Source organism: Ziziphus jujuba, chromosome 2 (genome assembly GCF_031755915.1).
Source record: "Ziziphus jujuba cultivar Dongzao chromosome 2, ASM3175591v1".
Lineage (NCBI taxonomy): Eukaryota > Viridiplantae > Streptophyta > Magnoliopsida > Rosales > Rhamnaceae > Ziziphus > Ziziphus jujuba.
In genome coordinates, this window is record NC_083380.1 from 17,322,263 (window position 1) to 17,337,222 (window position 14,960).

Below are 14,960 nucleotides of genomic sequence, written 5' to 3' on the forward strand. Positions count from 1 at the left end.
GTGTTTTACACCACCAGAAAAGTTAGATTTTTTCTTCTGAAACATTTGTTTGTTTCCTTGTAACTATATGTTTGTAATTAGTTCATATTATTTATATTCATGTTTATGTTTAAGAGGTCAATTTAAAATATCAAAAACATTTATTATAAATGATAAAAAAAATAAAAAAGTCCATCATAGCATATTCTTTCATTAAAAACATGGATAATATGAGAACCATATAAATATCATCCTTGCTCATCGTTACATATATATATATGTGTGTGTGTGTGTGTGTGTGTGTGCAATAATGCAATATAAATTTGTTGAAAATGGAAGACACTAATATGCTATATATGACTTGTATCGACGTGACAAAAAGCGAGCAAAACCTAAATAATTATTCACTACTGATGGCCTCAAATAGAAATACATTTATACCATAACGTTAGAAACTTTATAAATAATAAAGTGTTTATACATGTTAGGCCAAATACTGACACATCTGTCAGCAAAAATGAAAAAACCACTAAAAATGTGTCCATTCTTTTGTTTTTGAGTAAAAATTAAAAATTAACACATGTGTTGGCAAAATCCGAATTTTTTGATGGAATAAAATAAAAAATAAAAAAACATTTTATTTGTGCTAAGCAACAAGCTAGGTGTTTTTTTTTTTGAAACAAAAGGTTTTTCATGTTTCAATTAAAGCATTAAATTCTCAAAATTTTTCTTATTTTATTTTTTAAAGCTCCTTTTGCTCTTTTTTTACCAAAAGTATGCAATATTATTTGACAAAAATGCTATAAAATAAAACATTATTAAATATAAACATTTAAAAAAAAAAAAAAGCACTACTAAACACATGTACGTATACTTCACAACATATCAAAATCGATGATATCCTCAATTTCACCAAGGAGGAAAAAAAAAAAATGATAAGGATGCATCAACATTATCATTTATCATTTCCTTGTCCTATTAATTTTCTTCCAAAAAAAAAAGAGAAAAGAAAAAAGAAAAATAGAAAGTTTTTATGGATCTTCAACCCGACCCATCACTAAATTGGGCCGAATATGTTTCAGTCCATAAACAGTCCGAGTCAGATCCACAAAATGATAACTCTTTCCTAATCAGGGCCGGGCCAACCCGCCGAGCAAACCAAAGCTATCAAGAAAAATAATAATAATAAAAAAGAGGTCGGTCTCTCCCCTTCAAGTCGCAAGCAAGATTGAATCAAAAAAATTAATGTTGAAGTAAAAGAATAGTTTATAAAAAAAAAAATTAAAAAAAAAAATTTTGCGAAGCATTTTTTCTCAATTCATTTCACTCTCAGATCCGTCTTCGCTACCACTTTTTTTGTTTTTTTTTGTTTTTTGTCTTTTTTTTTTTGTTGGATCCGTAGCATTCCATTAGATTTTTTTTTTCTCTGAATTACAGTGAATACTGGAATTGAGTGCAGCAGAAGAGTTATCACCAATTCTGTAAAAAATAAAATAAACGGAGTTGCCGTTTTTCAGAGCTTAGAGATCCAGATTCCTAATATGGAGCCTCCGCAAGGTGGATCCGACAGAGACAAATCCATCTCCACGGCTGCCTCTCCTGTCTCCGTCGTCTCCAATTTCTGGAAAGGTATCGGCGATTTCAATTTTTTTTTTTTTTCCTGTTATGATTGGATTTTGTATGAAAATTTTATTACTTAGTTGTTGTCTGAGTGTGAAATAACTGAATTCTTTTTCGGTTTTGGGACTTGGAATTATGTAAATAGTCGAACTTCTTCTTCTTCTTCTTCTTATTATCATTAATTTCTGTTGAATTACTGATATAATGTGCCAAAATAAACTATTTGATTAGCGTCCAAGTATTGGAAAGACGATATTCTTATCATTGATTATTGTTAAGCCACCAATGTCGATGGTGTCCCATCAATGCTTGTGAATGTTATTTTCAAGAAATATAAAAAGGAATGATTATTAGAGATATATGTAATTTTTTTTTTTTCCTGACTCATTTAGATAATGGAATTGCAAAGTTTGTAAATTTTTTTTTTTTTTAATAGTTTTTATAGTTGTTTACTAATGACTGGAATTTCCGGTATCCTATATTGTATTGTTAATATGTTGATACAACACATCGTTTCCCATATCTCTTAATAGGAAGTTTCCAAATGAAATAAAGAACTGCTAGTGCAGTTAGTGTGAATTATGTATTTTAAGGGAAGGAAAAGTTTTTTTTTATTAGAATCTATTTTGCTTATTTTTGAATTGTACATATTCATTATACCATTGGATGGTATATGCTTTATGCTTTTTTTAGAGAGCATTGCATGATTTCTATCTAACACACATTTTTGTATAAGTTGAAGCATGGAAAGTGTGGAAAGGTGTCCTGTTTCGTTTTGTTGTTTGTTTCTTGTTGAGCTTGCATGACAGTTTTTATTCCTTTGTTACGAGATTTCTTTCTTTTTCACTTCCTTTCTCTTTACTTTTTCAATATGATGGAGCTTAGTGTGAACTTTGTCATAACTATTATATATTATGTGCATTGCGCAAAAAGGGATAAGCATTGTTATCTTTGTCATAACTATTATATATTATGTGCATTGCGCAAAAAGGGATAAGCATTGTTATAATCATTCATTCTAATACACTTTTGTTGTTTGCAGAATTTGATTTAGAGAAGGAAAAAAGTGTGTTGGATGACCAAGGGGTTAGGATAGGTGAAAATCAGGAAAATAGCCAGAAAAACCGGCGGAAGCTTGCAGAAAGCACTAGAGGTATATGATTTATCTTTGAATAACTGAATTCTACTGTAATATTTTTTAATAGATGTGAAAAGGAATGGAACATAATTAAACATTTGGATCCCAATTGTTAGATTTCTTCCTTCATCCTTTTACACTTCTCTGCTTGAAAAGCATATTTTTGTTAATATTAAAAAAAGGGGCTTTATGGCAGATTTTAAGAAAACGCCAGAGGAGGACAAGTCAAAGTTGTTCAATTCTCTGCTAAAGAGTTATCAAGAAGAAGTTGACAATCTTACTAAGAGAGCAAAGTTTGCAGAGAATGCTTTTCTTAACATCTATCAAAAAATTTATGAGGCTCCAGATCCATATCCAGCTCTTGCATCAATTGCAGTAAGTGTTGCAACAATTCATTCACTACATGATAGCTAGTTCCAAATGTATTTGGAATTTAAGGTTTTGTTTATTCCTATGATGATCTTTATATATTTTCCGATATTGTTGAGAGATCGAGTTTGTTTAAGCATAAAAATGGGTGAAAGTAACTTTTAGTGTAGTTAGAGCAATTAAAAAGTCTAAATCATTGCTTGTACATGTAGGTGAAATGAGAACTTCTTATGATGTTCAAGCTCTTATATCTAATAGCAGACTGCTAATTATCATGCATTCGCACGAATGTTTTCCGTATCTGTTCTTTGTATATAAAGTCATAATTGTCTTGATATAGGAGCAAGATCTGAAACTGTCTGAACTAGAGTCGGAGAACAGGAAAATGAAAGTTGAACTTGAGGAATTTAGGACAGAAGCAACTCATCTGAAGAATCAGCAGGCAACAATAAGAAGACTTGAAGATCGCAACCGCCAGTTAGAGCAACAGGTTAGCAATATCTTTTATGTTTAGACAATTGGAGTGTGAATGGATTTGGTTCGCTTCTGTTGTCTCTCTTTTGAAAAAAGAAGAAAAGAAACACACACACACACAGAGGAAGAGAACCCCAAAAGAAAAAAAAAAAAAAAAAAAATCATCTTTTTCCCCAGCTACAACATATGCACTAGATTATCAGTCAAAGTTGATTTCTCCTTTTAATGCATGAACTTTCTTATGTTTTTAGATGGAAGAAAAAGTGAAAGAGATTGTGGAGATGAAGCAACGCAGCTTGGCAGAGGAGAATCAGAAAACACTCGAGGCCCTAAAAGAAAGGTATAATGTTTGAAGTGGTGTTTTTTGTTATATATCCAGGTCATATGTTTTTTGTTATCCAAGGAAGGTTTGTAGTAGGCTAAATGAGATTTTATCTGTGAATGGCTTTATATTTTGTAAAATTGATTCCTTGTTGAAGCTATCTATTTTTGTCTAGTATCACTACCATGATTTCTGATTTCTTTACTATATACAGAGAGCAGTTGTTGCAAGATAAACTACGACAAGAACAAGACAGTTATTCCAATATGAAGAAAATTCATGAGATTGCACAAAGCCAATTGTTTGAGCTTCGTGCCCAGTCAGGTAATATGCAAATTCCAGATTTCTGCTTTTATCTTTAATTACTGTTGTAACATGATACTCAAATTTCAACCTATGTGCTTCATTTCTGTATAGAAAAACACATAAGTTCCAGAATTGTCTCACATTTTATATCATAATTTTCAGACGAAGAGAAAGCAGCGAAGCAAGCAGAGGTGAATCTTCTGATGGATGAAGTTGAACGAGCACAGACACGGCTTCGTAGTCTTGAGAGGGAGAAGGTATGTTCCATGACTGGCACTTTAATTTTAAGTGATCCAACTTGCTTGTTCTCACTTTTGCTCTTAATTGTATGTTTTGTAGATATCAGTTATTTAGTGATTGCCATCATCATCTGTTCATTTTCCTTTTTTTTTTTTTTTCTTTTTTTTTCCCTGTGAAACTATATTTTTGATAAATCTATTGTTTATTCTTATTTAAGTTTAAGTTATACCCATTTTGACCTTTGACTTAGTCTGCAGTATTAATATTATTTCTAGGGGCCACTATTATGCAATCCTGTTACTTGAAGCTTTCTAATCTACAAAGTTGGTCTTGACTTGTCCCCTTTTTTGTCACATTATTGTTTGTATAAGATTTATTTGAACTTAATATCTCATCTTTAATTCCCATCTGGTTTTTCTTGGCTCTTTGGCTATTCTCTTTCCACCTATAAGCATGTGTTTTGAGGATGTCTGAGCATGAGAATCACCATGTCAAGAATTGATATTCTTTCTTCCTTTTTGTATCTAGTATAGGGCTTCTACATGGTTGATGCCTCAATTTTCTTTTAAACATCATTGCAGGGAGTACTACGCACCCAGTTACAATCAGCAAATGATGAGACTAATAAGAAAAGGTGAATTAGTGTAACTCCATTATTTACAGCTATATTAGATTATAACTATGAACTCCATTATTTACAGCTATATTAGATTATAACTATGGTTTTATTTTCCTTTTCTCCCTCTTTTAGATGGTAGCCATTCCATTCTATGAACAATTATCAAAATCAAAATTCTCTCTAAGATGTTCAAAACATTGAATTTTTAGAAGATATGATTTGATGTTGGTTATCAAATAGTCCATCTTGTAAGTTCGTAATGAATTTCATGTCTAATATGTCTTCTCTTATGAGACTAAGCAGTACCACCATTTGGATAAGATCTTCTGGTTCTAGATTTTTTTGTTTCGTGAATTTGAGACTTAAGAAGAAACTAATTATAATTTTGTAGTGGACGTATTAGAGTCTGTATATTCTGTTCTTGGTATTTTCTGAATGTGCATTACAATGTGCGGTTCCTTTAGTGTTTGTTTCCCCTTTTTATTCAAGTATTTCTTCATGTGATGCTATCGAAATATTTAGGGCTTTATTGGCTTTAAAAATGTTCTAAGTTCTTTATTGAATTTTCTTTCCTTTTCTTAGAAAAGAAAAAACTTTCAAGAACATCATTTTACTGTGTCCTGAATTCAAGTTTTTTTCTTTTGGTTACACTGAAATGGAAAACTCTTCAAACATAACTACCAAACAGAGTCATAGTGCTTTTGAGCTTATAGTGTATTGCTATGCTTGCAGTGATAATACAGATGCAAACAGCATCCTTGAGAATTCTTTGACTGCCAAAGAAAAGATTATTTCTGAGCTCAACATGGAACTTCACAATATTGAAACAGCGTTATCAAATGAACGAGAACAACACTTGAATGAGATCAAGAAGTTGAATACGCTGCTCCATGAAAAGGTAAAGTATGGAAGTTTGGTTCAATGTTCACGTGAAAATAAATAGTAGCAATAGATAATGCTGCTCCATGTGCAGCATCATCCTTCTTTTTCATGATAGAAAAGAGACACCCTAACCCTCCCTGGTCCACCAAGGATGACTTACTGTAATACTGACAGGATTGATTCCTAGTTAGTTGTTGGCTGATGATTTGAAGCTCCTTGTTGCTTTTTCATGTCAATTTTCCAAACTTTCTTCCATCTATGTCTCAAATATATTTAACAGACATGGGTGTTTGAATTATCTATGTTTTTACGTTTGTGCACATTGTTTTCTTCACTTTCAATTGGATAAACACCTACTTTTTCACACATCTGTAATATCCATGCCTTCCTTCCATATATAATTTCTGCTTTGTTTTCCTTTTACTTCCTTGATTCATTTTTCTTTTTTCTAGGATATGGCTATTGAAGAGGTGAAGAAAGAGCTTCAGGCAAGGCCAACAACAAAAGCAGTTGATGATTTGCGTAAAAAGGTCAAAATTTTGCAGGTAATAACGTCTTGTTTGCACATTCTCCAGCTTTAAGTTCTTCTATTCTTTGTGTGATTCAGTAGGTCTACATTTGAGATTGTGATGATGCTTTATAGAGAATTCAAAATTCATTTGCAAAGAATTAAAAAGTTATTTATCTTATAATTTAAAAATCTTAAAAGCTTAAGTTCTTAGAGAATGAGCATATATATGTATCTCACATGACATAACTTGGAATCTTTTTCACATTGTTGCATGTACAGGCAGTCGGTTATAACTCCATTGAGTTGGAAGATTGGGAAGCACCTACCAGCGGGGAAGAGATGAGTAAAATGGAAGCTCTTCTTCTTGATAAAAACAGAAAAATGGAACATGAACTTACACAGTTGAAGGTATGAAGTTCCCTTCTTTTTTTTTTTTTTTTTTTTGGTTTGTTTGTTTGTTATTTCTCTATGCTACATATTGTGTTTTCTTTCTTCTTCTTTGTCTATTCTTTCTCTCTCTCCAACTGCACATGCAGATTCATGATTTTGCCCATGCTAACTACAGAGTCAAATCTCTCCTGGGATTATGGAATTTCTTCGTATTGGAATTTAAGGCCTAGTTACTAGTTTTTCTTATTATAATTTTTTATGCGTCTGTTGTATTTATTACACTTTTTCTTCTACTTCCAGGTCAAACTTTCTGAGAAAGCATCTTTGCTGGAAACAGCGGAAGGCAAGATAGCGGAACTCACTGCAAAGGTTGATGAACAACAAAAGTTAATACAGAAATTGGAAGATGATATATCAAAGGTTTGGTTCAGTGACTTTTGAAAGTGCACAAATCCACTGCTTACCTTTGCAGCATGAGTGGGACAAATGTGATGAGTCTTCCTGCATGTTGAATGTTGGTATATTGTAGTTGCGAGTCGTGACATTTACTTTAGATTGCATAAATAGATAAAATTGTTGCTTGCATAGCATACAATCTCATAGCCTGGTCGGTTGAAGTGATAAAGGGCTCTTTGATCCTGGGTGTAAATTTTTAGTGTTACACAAACCACCCCCCTCAGAGAATTAGTTCATGCATTTATAACTACGTAATGACAGGCAATATTCTTCTTATCTTAAATCCACTTGTTTCTGTCTAGTGCAGGGTTACAGTTCTAAAGATCAAAAAGGCACTCTATTTGATGAGTGGGATCTTTCAGAGGGTAGGGGCACTGAGCTATCTGAGGTATATTTTCTCCATTTCTGGTAGTACATTTTTATCTACATTCTTTCACAAGTGTCTTTATACAAATAAAATAAGTAGTTGCTGTCTGCTTTGTCATTGTGGTCTTTGTATAAACTTGATTTATTATCAATTTGGAGAGGAATGCTTATATAACCTCGATTCGAACTAGGTGGTGTCAAGCCAAGGTGGTTCAGATTCCGTCGTATTAGAAATAATTAAGATACTCCTAATAGTAGATTAGTCAAGGTGGTTCAGATTCCTGTTGTGTTGTACTAAGATTCCATAGAGTAGATTAGCCTATCCCTAAGCGTTAATACCAAAAAATGAAATAAAACAAAATAAAATCGTAGATTAGCCTCCCATATATTTTGTTTGGCAGATGTCTTGTATTGAAGGATGTGATAAATTTCCTACTCCTCTCTAAATTTTACATCTCTACGTTTGACCAAAATATATACTGTTAATTTTTTTAACTACTTTTATGATCACAAAATAATAAGATTAGAAAATTAGTATTTGGCTAAAAGGTTTCCCACAGTATGCACCTTAACTGAACCACTACCAATCTTCGAATCAGCGTTGCAGCACAAGCACACTCTCGGCATCTTAAAGAAGCTTACTTGATATTATTATGGCTCCCTCATTCAGTGTACAAATTTTTGGTTCAATTACCTGCATGTCTCTTAGGATACCTGTGAGATGTTTGCCGTAAAAAAAAAAAAAAAAACTTCCGTGGGAATTTGGATTCTGCCAAAGGGAGAAATTAACATTTTGAACTCAAATATTGTCACGCCTACACTCAATGATATGTAGTTATTAAACAGTTACTACTTTTAAGATCAGCAATTAATTATTGCCAATTGCTGATTATTATTGTTTCAATCTTTATATCAGCTTACCAAGTAAATTGGTCAAAAGTAATGGATATTTTTGAAAGCATCCATTGTTCATGATAGTTTCTTTTGAATCAGAGTGTAGACCATAAAAATGTTTCCTCAGATCAAGAACAAAGCTCAATGCTTAAGGTGATCTGTAATCAGCGTGATCGATTTAAAGCACGCTTGCGACAGACAGAAGAGGTAATTATCTTCTACAATAATCCGACAATTTCTCTTTTCTTTTTTAACCGGAGACTATTTTTGTATTATATTTTTAATATGGAATCAGTATTTTGAATTTTCTTGAACTTTTTTAATGCACCAGGAAATAAGGCAGTTGAAGGAGAAGATAGGGATGCTAACAGCGGAACTGGAAAGGACAAAAGCTGATAATGTCAAACTTTATGGAAAAATTCGTTATGTTCAGGATTACAACAATGAGAAAGTAGTTTCTAGAGGATCAAAGAAGGTGCTATACCTTACTGCCATTTTGGTTTTAGAATCACATTTTAGTATATTCAAGCTTATTCTTTTTTGTCATTTGGTTGTTGTATATTTCAGTATGCAGAGGATCTTGAAAGTGGATTCTCATCAGATGTTGAATCCAAGTACAAGAAGATATATGAAGACGATATAAATCCTTTTGCAGCTTTCTCAAAAAAGGTGGTTATTATTTATTTTCTTTGGTGAATTTGTAAAGTTCATTACAATCAATCATGCAACATTGTTTTTGGCTGTATGTGGATTTGAGGTCTGCCAACTTTTTGTAGTTACTTCGGAGATTCACTATTACTTTACGTCTAGAATTAATTATTTGCAGACTCTGAAAATGTAAGGAAAATAAATTTTGTAACTGAACACTGTTGATGTTCGTTTTAGGATACAGTTGAATAATTCACATCACCCAAACTATAATATGCAGAACTCTTATGGCTACCTGAATGATGGATTTTCACACATATGTATGGTTAATTGCCAAAAGAGAGTAAAAACCTACTTTTAGCTGGTTAGAAAATGAACACTTTTTGTGGAAAATGCATCTTGATCAACTCTAGTTTTGTAAAGATATCCATTGAATCCTAATTCAAGGATATTCTGAATTTTTCTACACTAAAGTTTGTTAGATATACAATTCATAACTTCCTTATATGTATTTAGGAAAGGGATCAAAGATACAAAGAGTTGGGTTTCAGGGATCGAATCACTCTAAGCAGTGGACGTTTTCTTCTAGGCAACAAGTAAGATTGTATTGTTTGCTTTCCTCATTAACTCATAATTTTGTCCTGCAGTTTATTCAGGAAGTTTTTATCATTTCTTTTTTACTTCTTTACTTTTGGTTTATGATTTAGGGTATTTCTTTAATGTCTCTCTTGTAATATCTTTCAGATTTAACCCCTAGTGTCTATTTTAATCGAAATATGGTTATTCTTTGCAGGTATGCGCGGACTTTTGCATTTTTCTACACAATCGGGTTGCATATACTAGTATTCACCTGTCTCTATAGAATGTCAGCTTTGAGTTATCTTAGGTATCCTGTGCTTTTTATAAACCTTTTTATCATCTATAATGGCAACCTCTCTTCTTCTTCTTTTGCTCTTTTTTGACATTCTCTGTTTATGCAGCCATGGTGACGAGTATGCAGTTGTTGCAGAGAAGACCCTGGACCTCCCACATGCAATCTAGGGTTAACCTTTACTAATAAATGTCCTATACATTTTGTAGATATTTAAAAAAAAAAAAAAAAAAAAAGAAGAGAGAGAAAGGGGAAAATAAATTATTTTTTTATTTCTTGCCATGGTGGGTAGCGCAATGAGTATATATGAATGTAGTGGCCGTATTTTCACTTACAATACTTGTACTGAAGCTATAAATCATTTCATGGTGGTTGAAAGGAAACTCCTGTTCATTCAAATTTATTTTGAAGCACTTTGAGCCATCCGGCTATGGAGATGGTAATTGCATTTTTACTCAATTTAATGGCTTTTTTTTTTTATTTTTCCGGTAATTATTATTCGCCCTTTACTCTCTTTACATAAAATTATTCTGATTCTAACCAAAACATCAGTAAATGTGAATGATTTCTTAAAGGAAATTGTTGTTTATCACCACTGGTTAATATAAAATGGATATACTCTATTAATTGGTAGGTGATATGGGATTATTTTTCCATATGAATAAACTAAATTAAATTTATTGTCACGTATTCTAGGGTTTACACCTGTAATGATTCTCAACAGGGAGAAACAGATAATTCTTAGGTAAGTTGTACGAATCTTCAAGTAGTTTGGTTAATACATATTTCAGACTTATTTTGTATGATATGAGCCTCACCAGCCAAAAAAAAAAAAAAAAAAAAAACTATAGAGAAATGAATGTCTACATCTTTTCATTGTACGGACATTTAAAAAGATAATTATTTAAAAATATCTCTATATATTTTATATGTAAATTAATTTGGTTTTATTTATTTTTGTTTTGGTAATTAAAGAAGAAAAAGTTGAAAAAGTAGAAATTGATGTACTTTTGCTATCTTGAATATGGATTCATCCACATTGGTGGGGCAATTTACATACTTTTTTTTTCTAGTTTCTACAGTAGAACCTCCACATTAGCAAATGGTGATACTTGAATCTCTTCTGGTCAGAATGTAAATAGATTTTGTAAAAGTCAGAATATAAATACCTTATCGACCAACCCATCTATTAGCACTAGTTTGGTTCTGCTGAAAGCTGTGTCTTAAGCTTTACAGCTTTACAATTATTTTGTTTAAATTTTCCATTCCGTTTAATTTATAAGTTTTTCTAATCATAAACATGCAATTATAGTTCATTTCTTTGCAAGCATAGGAGGCACCTGATGAGTTGAGAGGGAAAGAACTCATGGTAATCTAATAAAATGTGTCTTTATGACTTTGAAAATTGGTTCAATCTATTTAGAGAATTTAAATTTTAAGTTTCTATTAGAAGGATTCACATAATTTGTCTTAATACATATTCACCCAAAAATAAAAATAAAAAATTGTCTCTCACATGTTTCTTCATTTGTCCTACTTACATGTCTCCTCATTTGTCTTTCAATATTTTATTTTCATGTATGTGACAAAAAGTAGTTACCATTTTTAATAATTGCATACCAAATGTTTGGCTTGTTTTCTAATTTTTTTTTTCAATTTATAAAAGAAATTATTATAATCTAAATTTGTATAGAAATAATTCCCCTTATCCTAAGTGTTGATTTGGTTCTATGGAAAAAAAACTAAATCAAACAGAAGCAACCATCATTAGTTCGATTTGATTGATTTGCATTCTTATTTGATATTGTATTTTTTTTTAATAAGCATTATTATTTTTTTAATATTATTAATAATTTAAACTAAATAATTTAAAACATACAAAATATTTATAAATTATAACAATTATGATAAACATAATTAAAAAAAAAAAATACATACATGCATGGTCTATTCGATTCAGTTCGATTTGAACAATTTTAATTCTAATCAAACCGATCTAACCGTGGATAAAAACCAAGTTCAATTGGGTCAATTCCCATTGCTGCTGTATTTGCATTTACAGATGAAAGCTTTTTATTTTATATAGCAAATAGCATAGGAATGATATTTGTGTCGACTTTTCATAGGGATTTTTTTCTTTCTTCAGATTTAATATTTTTGAGATACATTTCACTAGTACTGTATATCTATTGCTACATTGGCTTTTTTGTGTTTTTCTGGTGATAATTTGGTGACCGGATATGCAACTGCTTCAGTTCAGCATGCAAGCACCTCTTTTGATGTAAAGCTGGTTTGCGCATGAAACAAACATAACCATCAATCTGAGTATGGCTTTGTTATAGACGTTTGAACAAATGGACACTTTTGACACTTCAGTCCGCATAAGTGCACACCAATATGAATTATACCATAAAGATTTATCGCTCTGCATCACATTTTGATCAAATATGATTTTATTTCCCAACCCCAACCTCAACTATTACATGTCTCAAAAAAACAATACAAGAGGAAGCTGCTTGGGTACCTTGACACACTCCACCTTGCCATATTACTTGAATTATCTACTTTCACTGCACAAACAAAACTCTTTGTACCCAATTACTTCATTTCATTTTTTTCTGTTTTCAAATCTATTAATTATTATTTTCTTGCTTATCTAACATCCCTTTGAAACTCCCATTAACCTCCAGAATTTACCACTTCATTCTTATTTTTGTTTTTCTCTACCCCAAATCAAATAAGAGCTCTCTGTATACTTTCTGACAAAACTTTTGTCGTAAAACTTTTCCTTAGCCTACGCATTTTCTACTATATTATAGACTTGAAGCTTGAGTTGAAAGTTGAAACAGAGTTGTGTTGCTGCTTGTTAGCATGTAATGAAACTTCATCTTTCCCATTTAGTACAAACTGCTTCTATAACTCAAAACCCATTTCACAGCATCGCTTCCCTTTTGCAAAAATGCAATAGCAAAGGTCAGCTACTTCAAATCCATGCCCAACTGATCACGACCGGACTCATTCACAATCCTCCATTAGCAAGCAAACTCATTGCATCTTTTTCATCATTTTCCCTCCCGTACACAATTTCTACTGCCCATGCAATTGCCAAGCAAGTAGATGGTCTAGATACTTACACGTGGAACTGCATTGTTAGAGGTTATTTGAATGGAAATAATCCTAAAGAAGCTTTTTTAGTTTATTCTCATGTGAGAAGTGAAGGACTGAGGGTGGATAGTTATACCCTCCATTTTGCTACTAAGGCATGCGTGCTTATGCGAGCGAAACTTGAAGGAAAACAGGTTCAGAGCCAAATATGTAAACTGGGTTTTGCATCTGAGATCATGGTTCAAACCGCTTTGCTTAGTATGTATAGTATGTTTGGTGAGCTTAGTTACATGCGACAAGTATTTGATGAAACGCCTCAAAGGGACCTAGTGATGTGGAATTCTGTTCTCGCTGCATATGCTCAATACAATTTCCCTTATCAAACACTTGCATTTACTCGTGCTATGGTGAGCAGTGGTGTAAGACTTAATGGGGTGAGTTTAGTCAGCGTGCTATCCTCGTGTTCATCTTTGGAGACCTTACTAGAGGGAAAGGCAATCCATGGGTACGTGATCAGAAACCTTACTGATATTGATGTTTTCGTTTACAATGCTTTCATAGATATGTATTCAAAGTGTGGATCTTTGTCGAATGCTCATCGGATATTTCACATAATGCCCATAAGAAATTTGATTTCCTGGACTTCAATGATGAATGGTTACTGCTATAACAATTGTCTGAATGAAGCACTGCATCTGTTTAAAAAAATGGAATGTGAAAATATTACACCAGATGAGGTTACCATGCTGTGTATCATCACAACGTGCACCAAGTCAGGAAGCTTTGAACTTGTAGACTGGATTGACCATTACGTTGAGAAATATGGGATTGGAAAAGGGAGTATAACCATGTCAAATGCTTTAATGGACATGCATGCCAAATGTGGGAATATCAAGAAAGCTTGTCAAATTTTTGATGGGATTGCAGAGAAATCAATGGTGTCATGGACTACTATCATACACGGGCTAGCGATGCACGGGCATGAGAAACAGGCTTTCCTTAGATTCTGTCAGATGCAAAGGGAAGGATATAAACCAGATGAAATTGTCTTCCTAAGTGTCTTAACGGCTTGCAGTCATGCCGGCATGGTTGACGAGGGGCTCAAATGTTTTTCTTCAATGATGACTGATTATGGCATGAAACCGTCAATGGAGCACTATGGTTGTATTGTTGATGTACTATGCAGAGGTGGATTGATTAATGAGGCTTTTGAATTCGTTCAGAAAATGCAGGATAAACCAGATATAATTATATGGAGGATGCTGCTTGTAGCTTGTAGAGTACAAGGAGACATGAACTTAGCAAACCAGATTATGAATCATTTGCATGAAATGGGACCTAGAAACAGTGAAGATTTTGGGATATTATGCAGTTTACATGCTATGGTAGATCAATGGGATAATGTCAAAGATATAAGAACAGAAATGAAAATCAGAGGAGTGGTAAAGAATCATCCTGGTTACAGTGCCATAGACATAGAGGCATTTTAAGATGTGAAAATGATAGTTTAAAATATACATTGAATTCCAATAGTTTTTAATGGGATTCTCTCTCTCTCTCTCTCTCTCTCTCTCGCTCTCCCTCTCTGGATAAATTAATTTTGGAGGGTATTTATGATTATTATTATTATTATTATTATTATTATTATTATGATTCTTATTTTCTTTTTGTTGTTCAACCATGGCTTTATCATGAGTTGGGGCATTCAATAATTTATTGAAGTACGCCACTCCATTTTCGTCATGCTTGAAGTAAAAAAAAAAAATAAAT

At 32.5% G+C, this 14,960-nt stretch overlaps 2 protein-coding genes across 2 annotated transcripts; both read left to right on the forward strand.

Moving 5' to 3' along the window:
• Positions 1-1,190: 1,190 nt before the first annotated feature.
• On the forward strand, positions 1,191-10,484 carry LOC107418863 (protein CASP). The gene is made up of 19 exons (XM_048474068.2): positions 1,191-1,608; positions 2,642-2,752; positions 2,934-3,112; positions 3,447-3,596; positions 3,832-3,920; positions 4,117-4,226; positions 4,371-4,465; positions 5,030-5,082; positions 5,800-5,965; positions 6,402-6,494; positions 6,740-6,868; positions 7,151-7,270; positions 7,614-7,694; positions 8,666-8,773; positions 8,898-9,041; positions 9,134-9,235; positions 9,731-9,810; positions 10,008-10,100; positions 10,195-10,484. Exons 1-19 carry the CDS (start codon positions 1,521-1,523, stop codon positions 10,253-10,255), a joined length of 2,052 nt encoding a protein of 683 aa, XP_048330025.2. The 5' UTR covers positions 1,191-1,520; the 3' UTR covers positions 10,256-10,484.
• A 2,477-nt stretch (positions 10,485-12,961) lies between these two features.
• On the forward strand, positions 12,962-14,680 carry LOC125422637 (pentatricopeptide repeat-containing protein At1g08070, chloroplastic-like). The gene has a single exon (XM_048474726.2). It carries the CDS (start codon positions 12,962-12,964, stop codon positions 14,678-14,680), a length of 1,719 nt encoding a protein of 572 aa, XP_048330683.2.
• Positions 14,681-14,960: the final 280 nt, after the last annotated feature.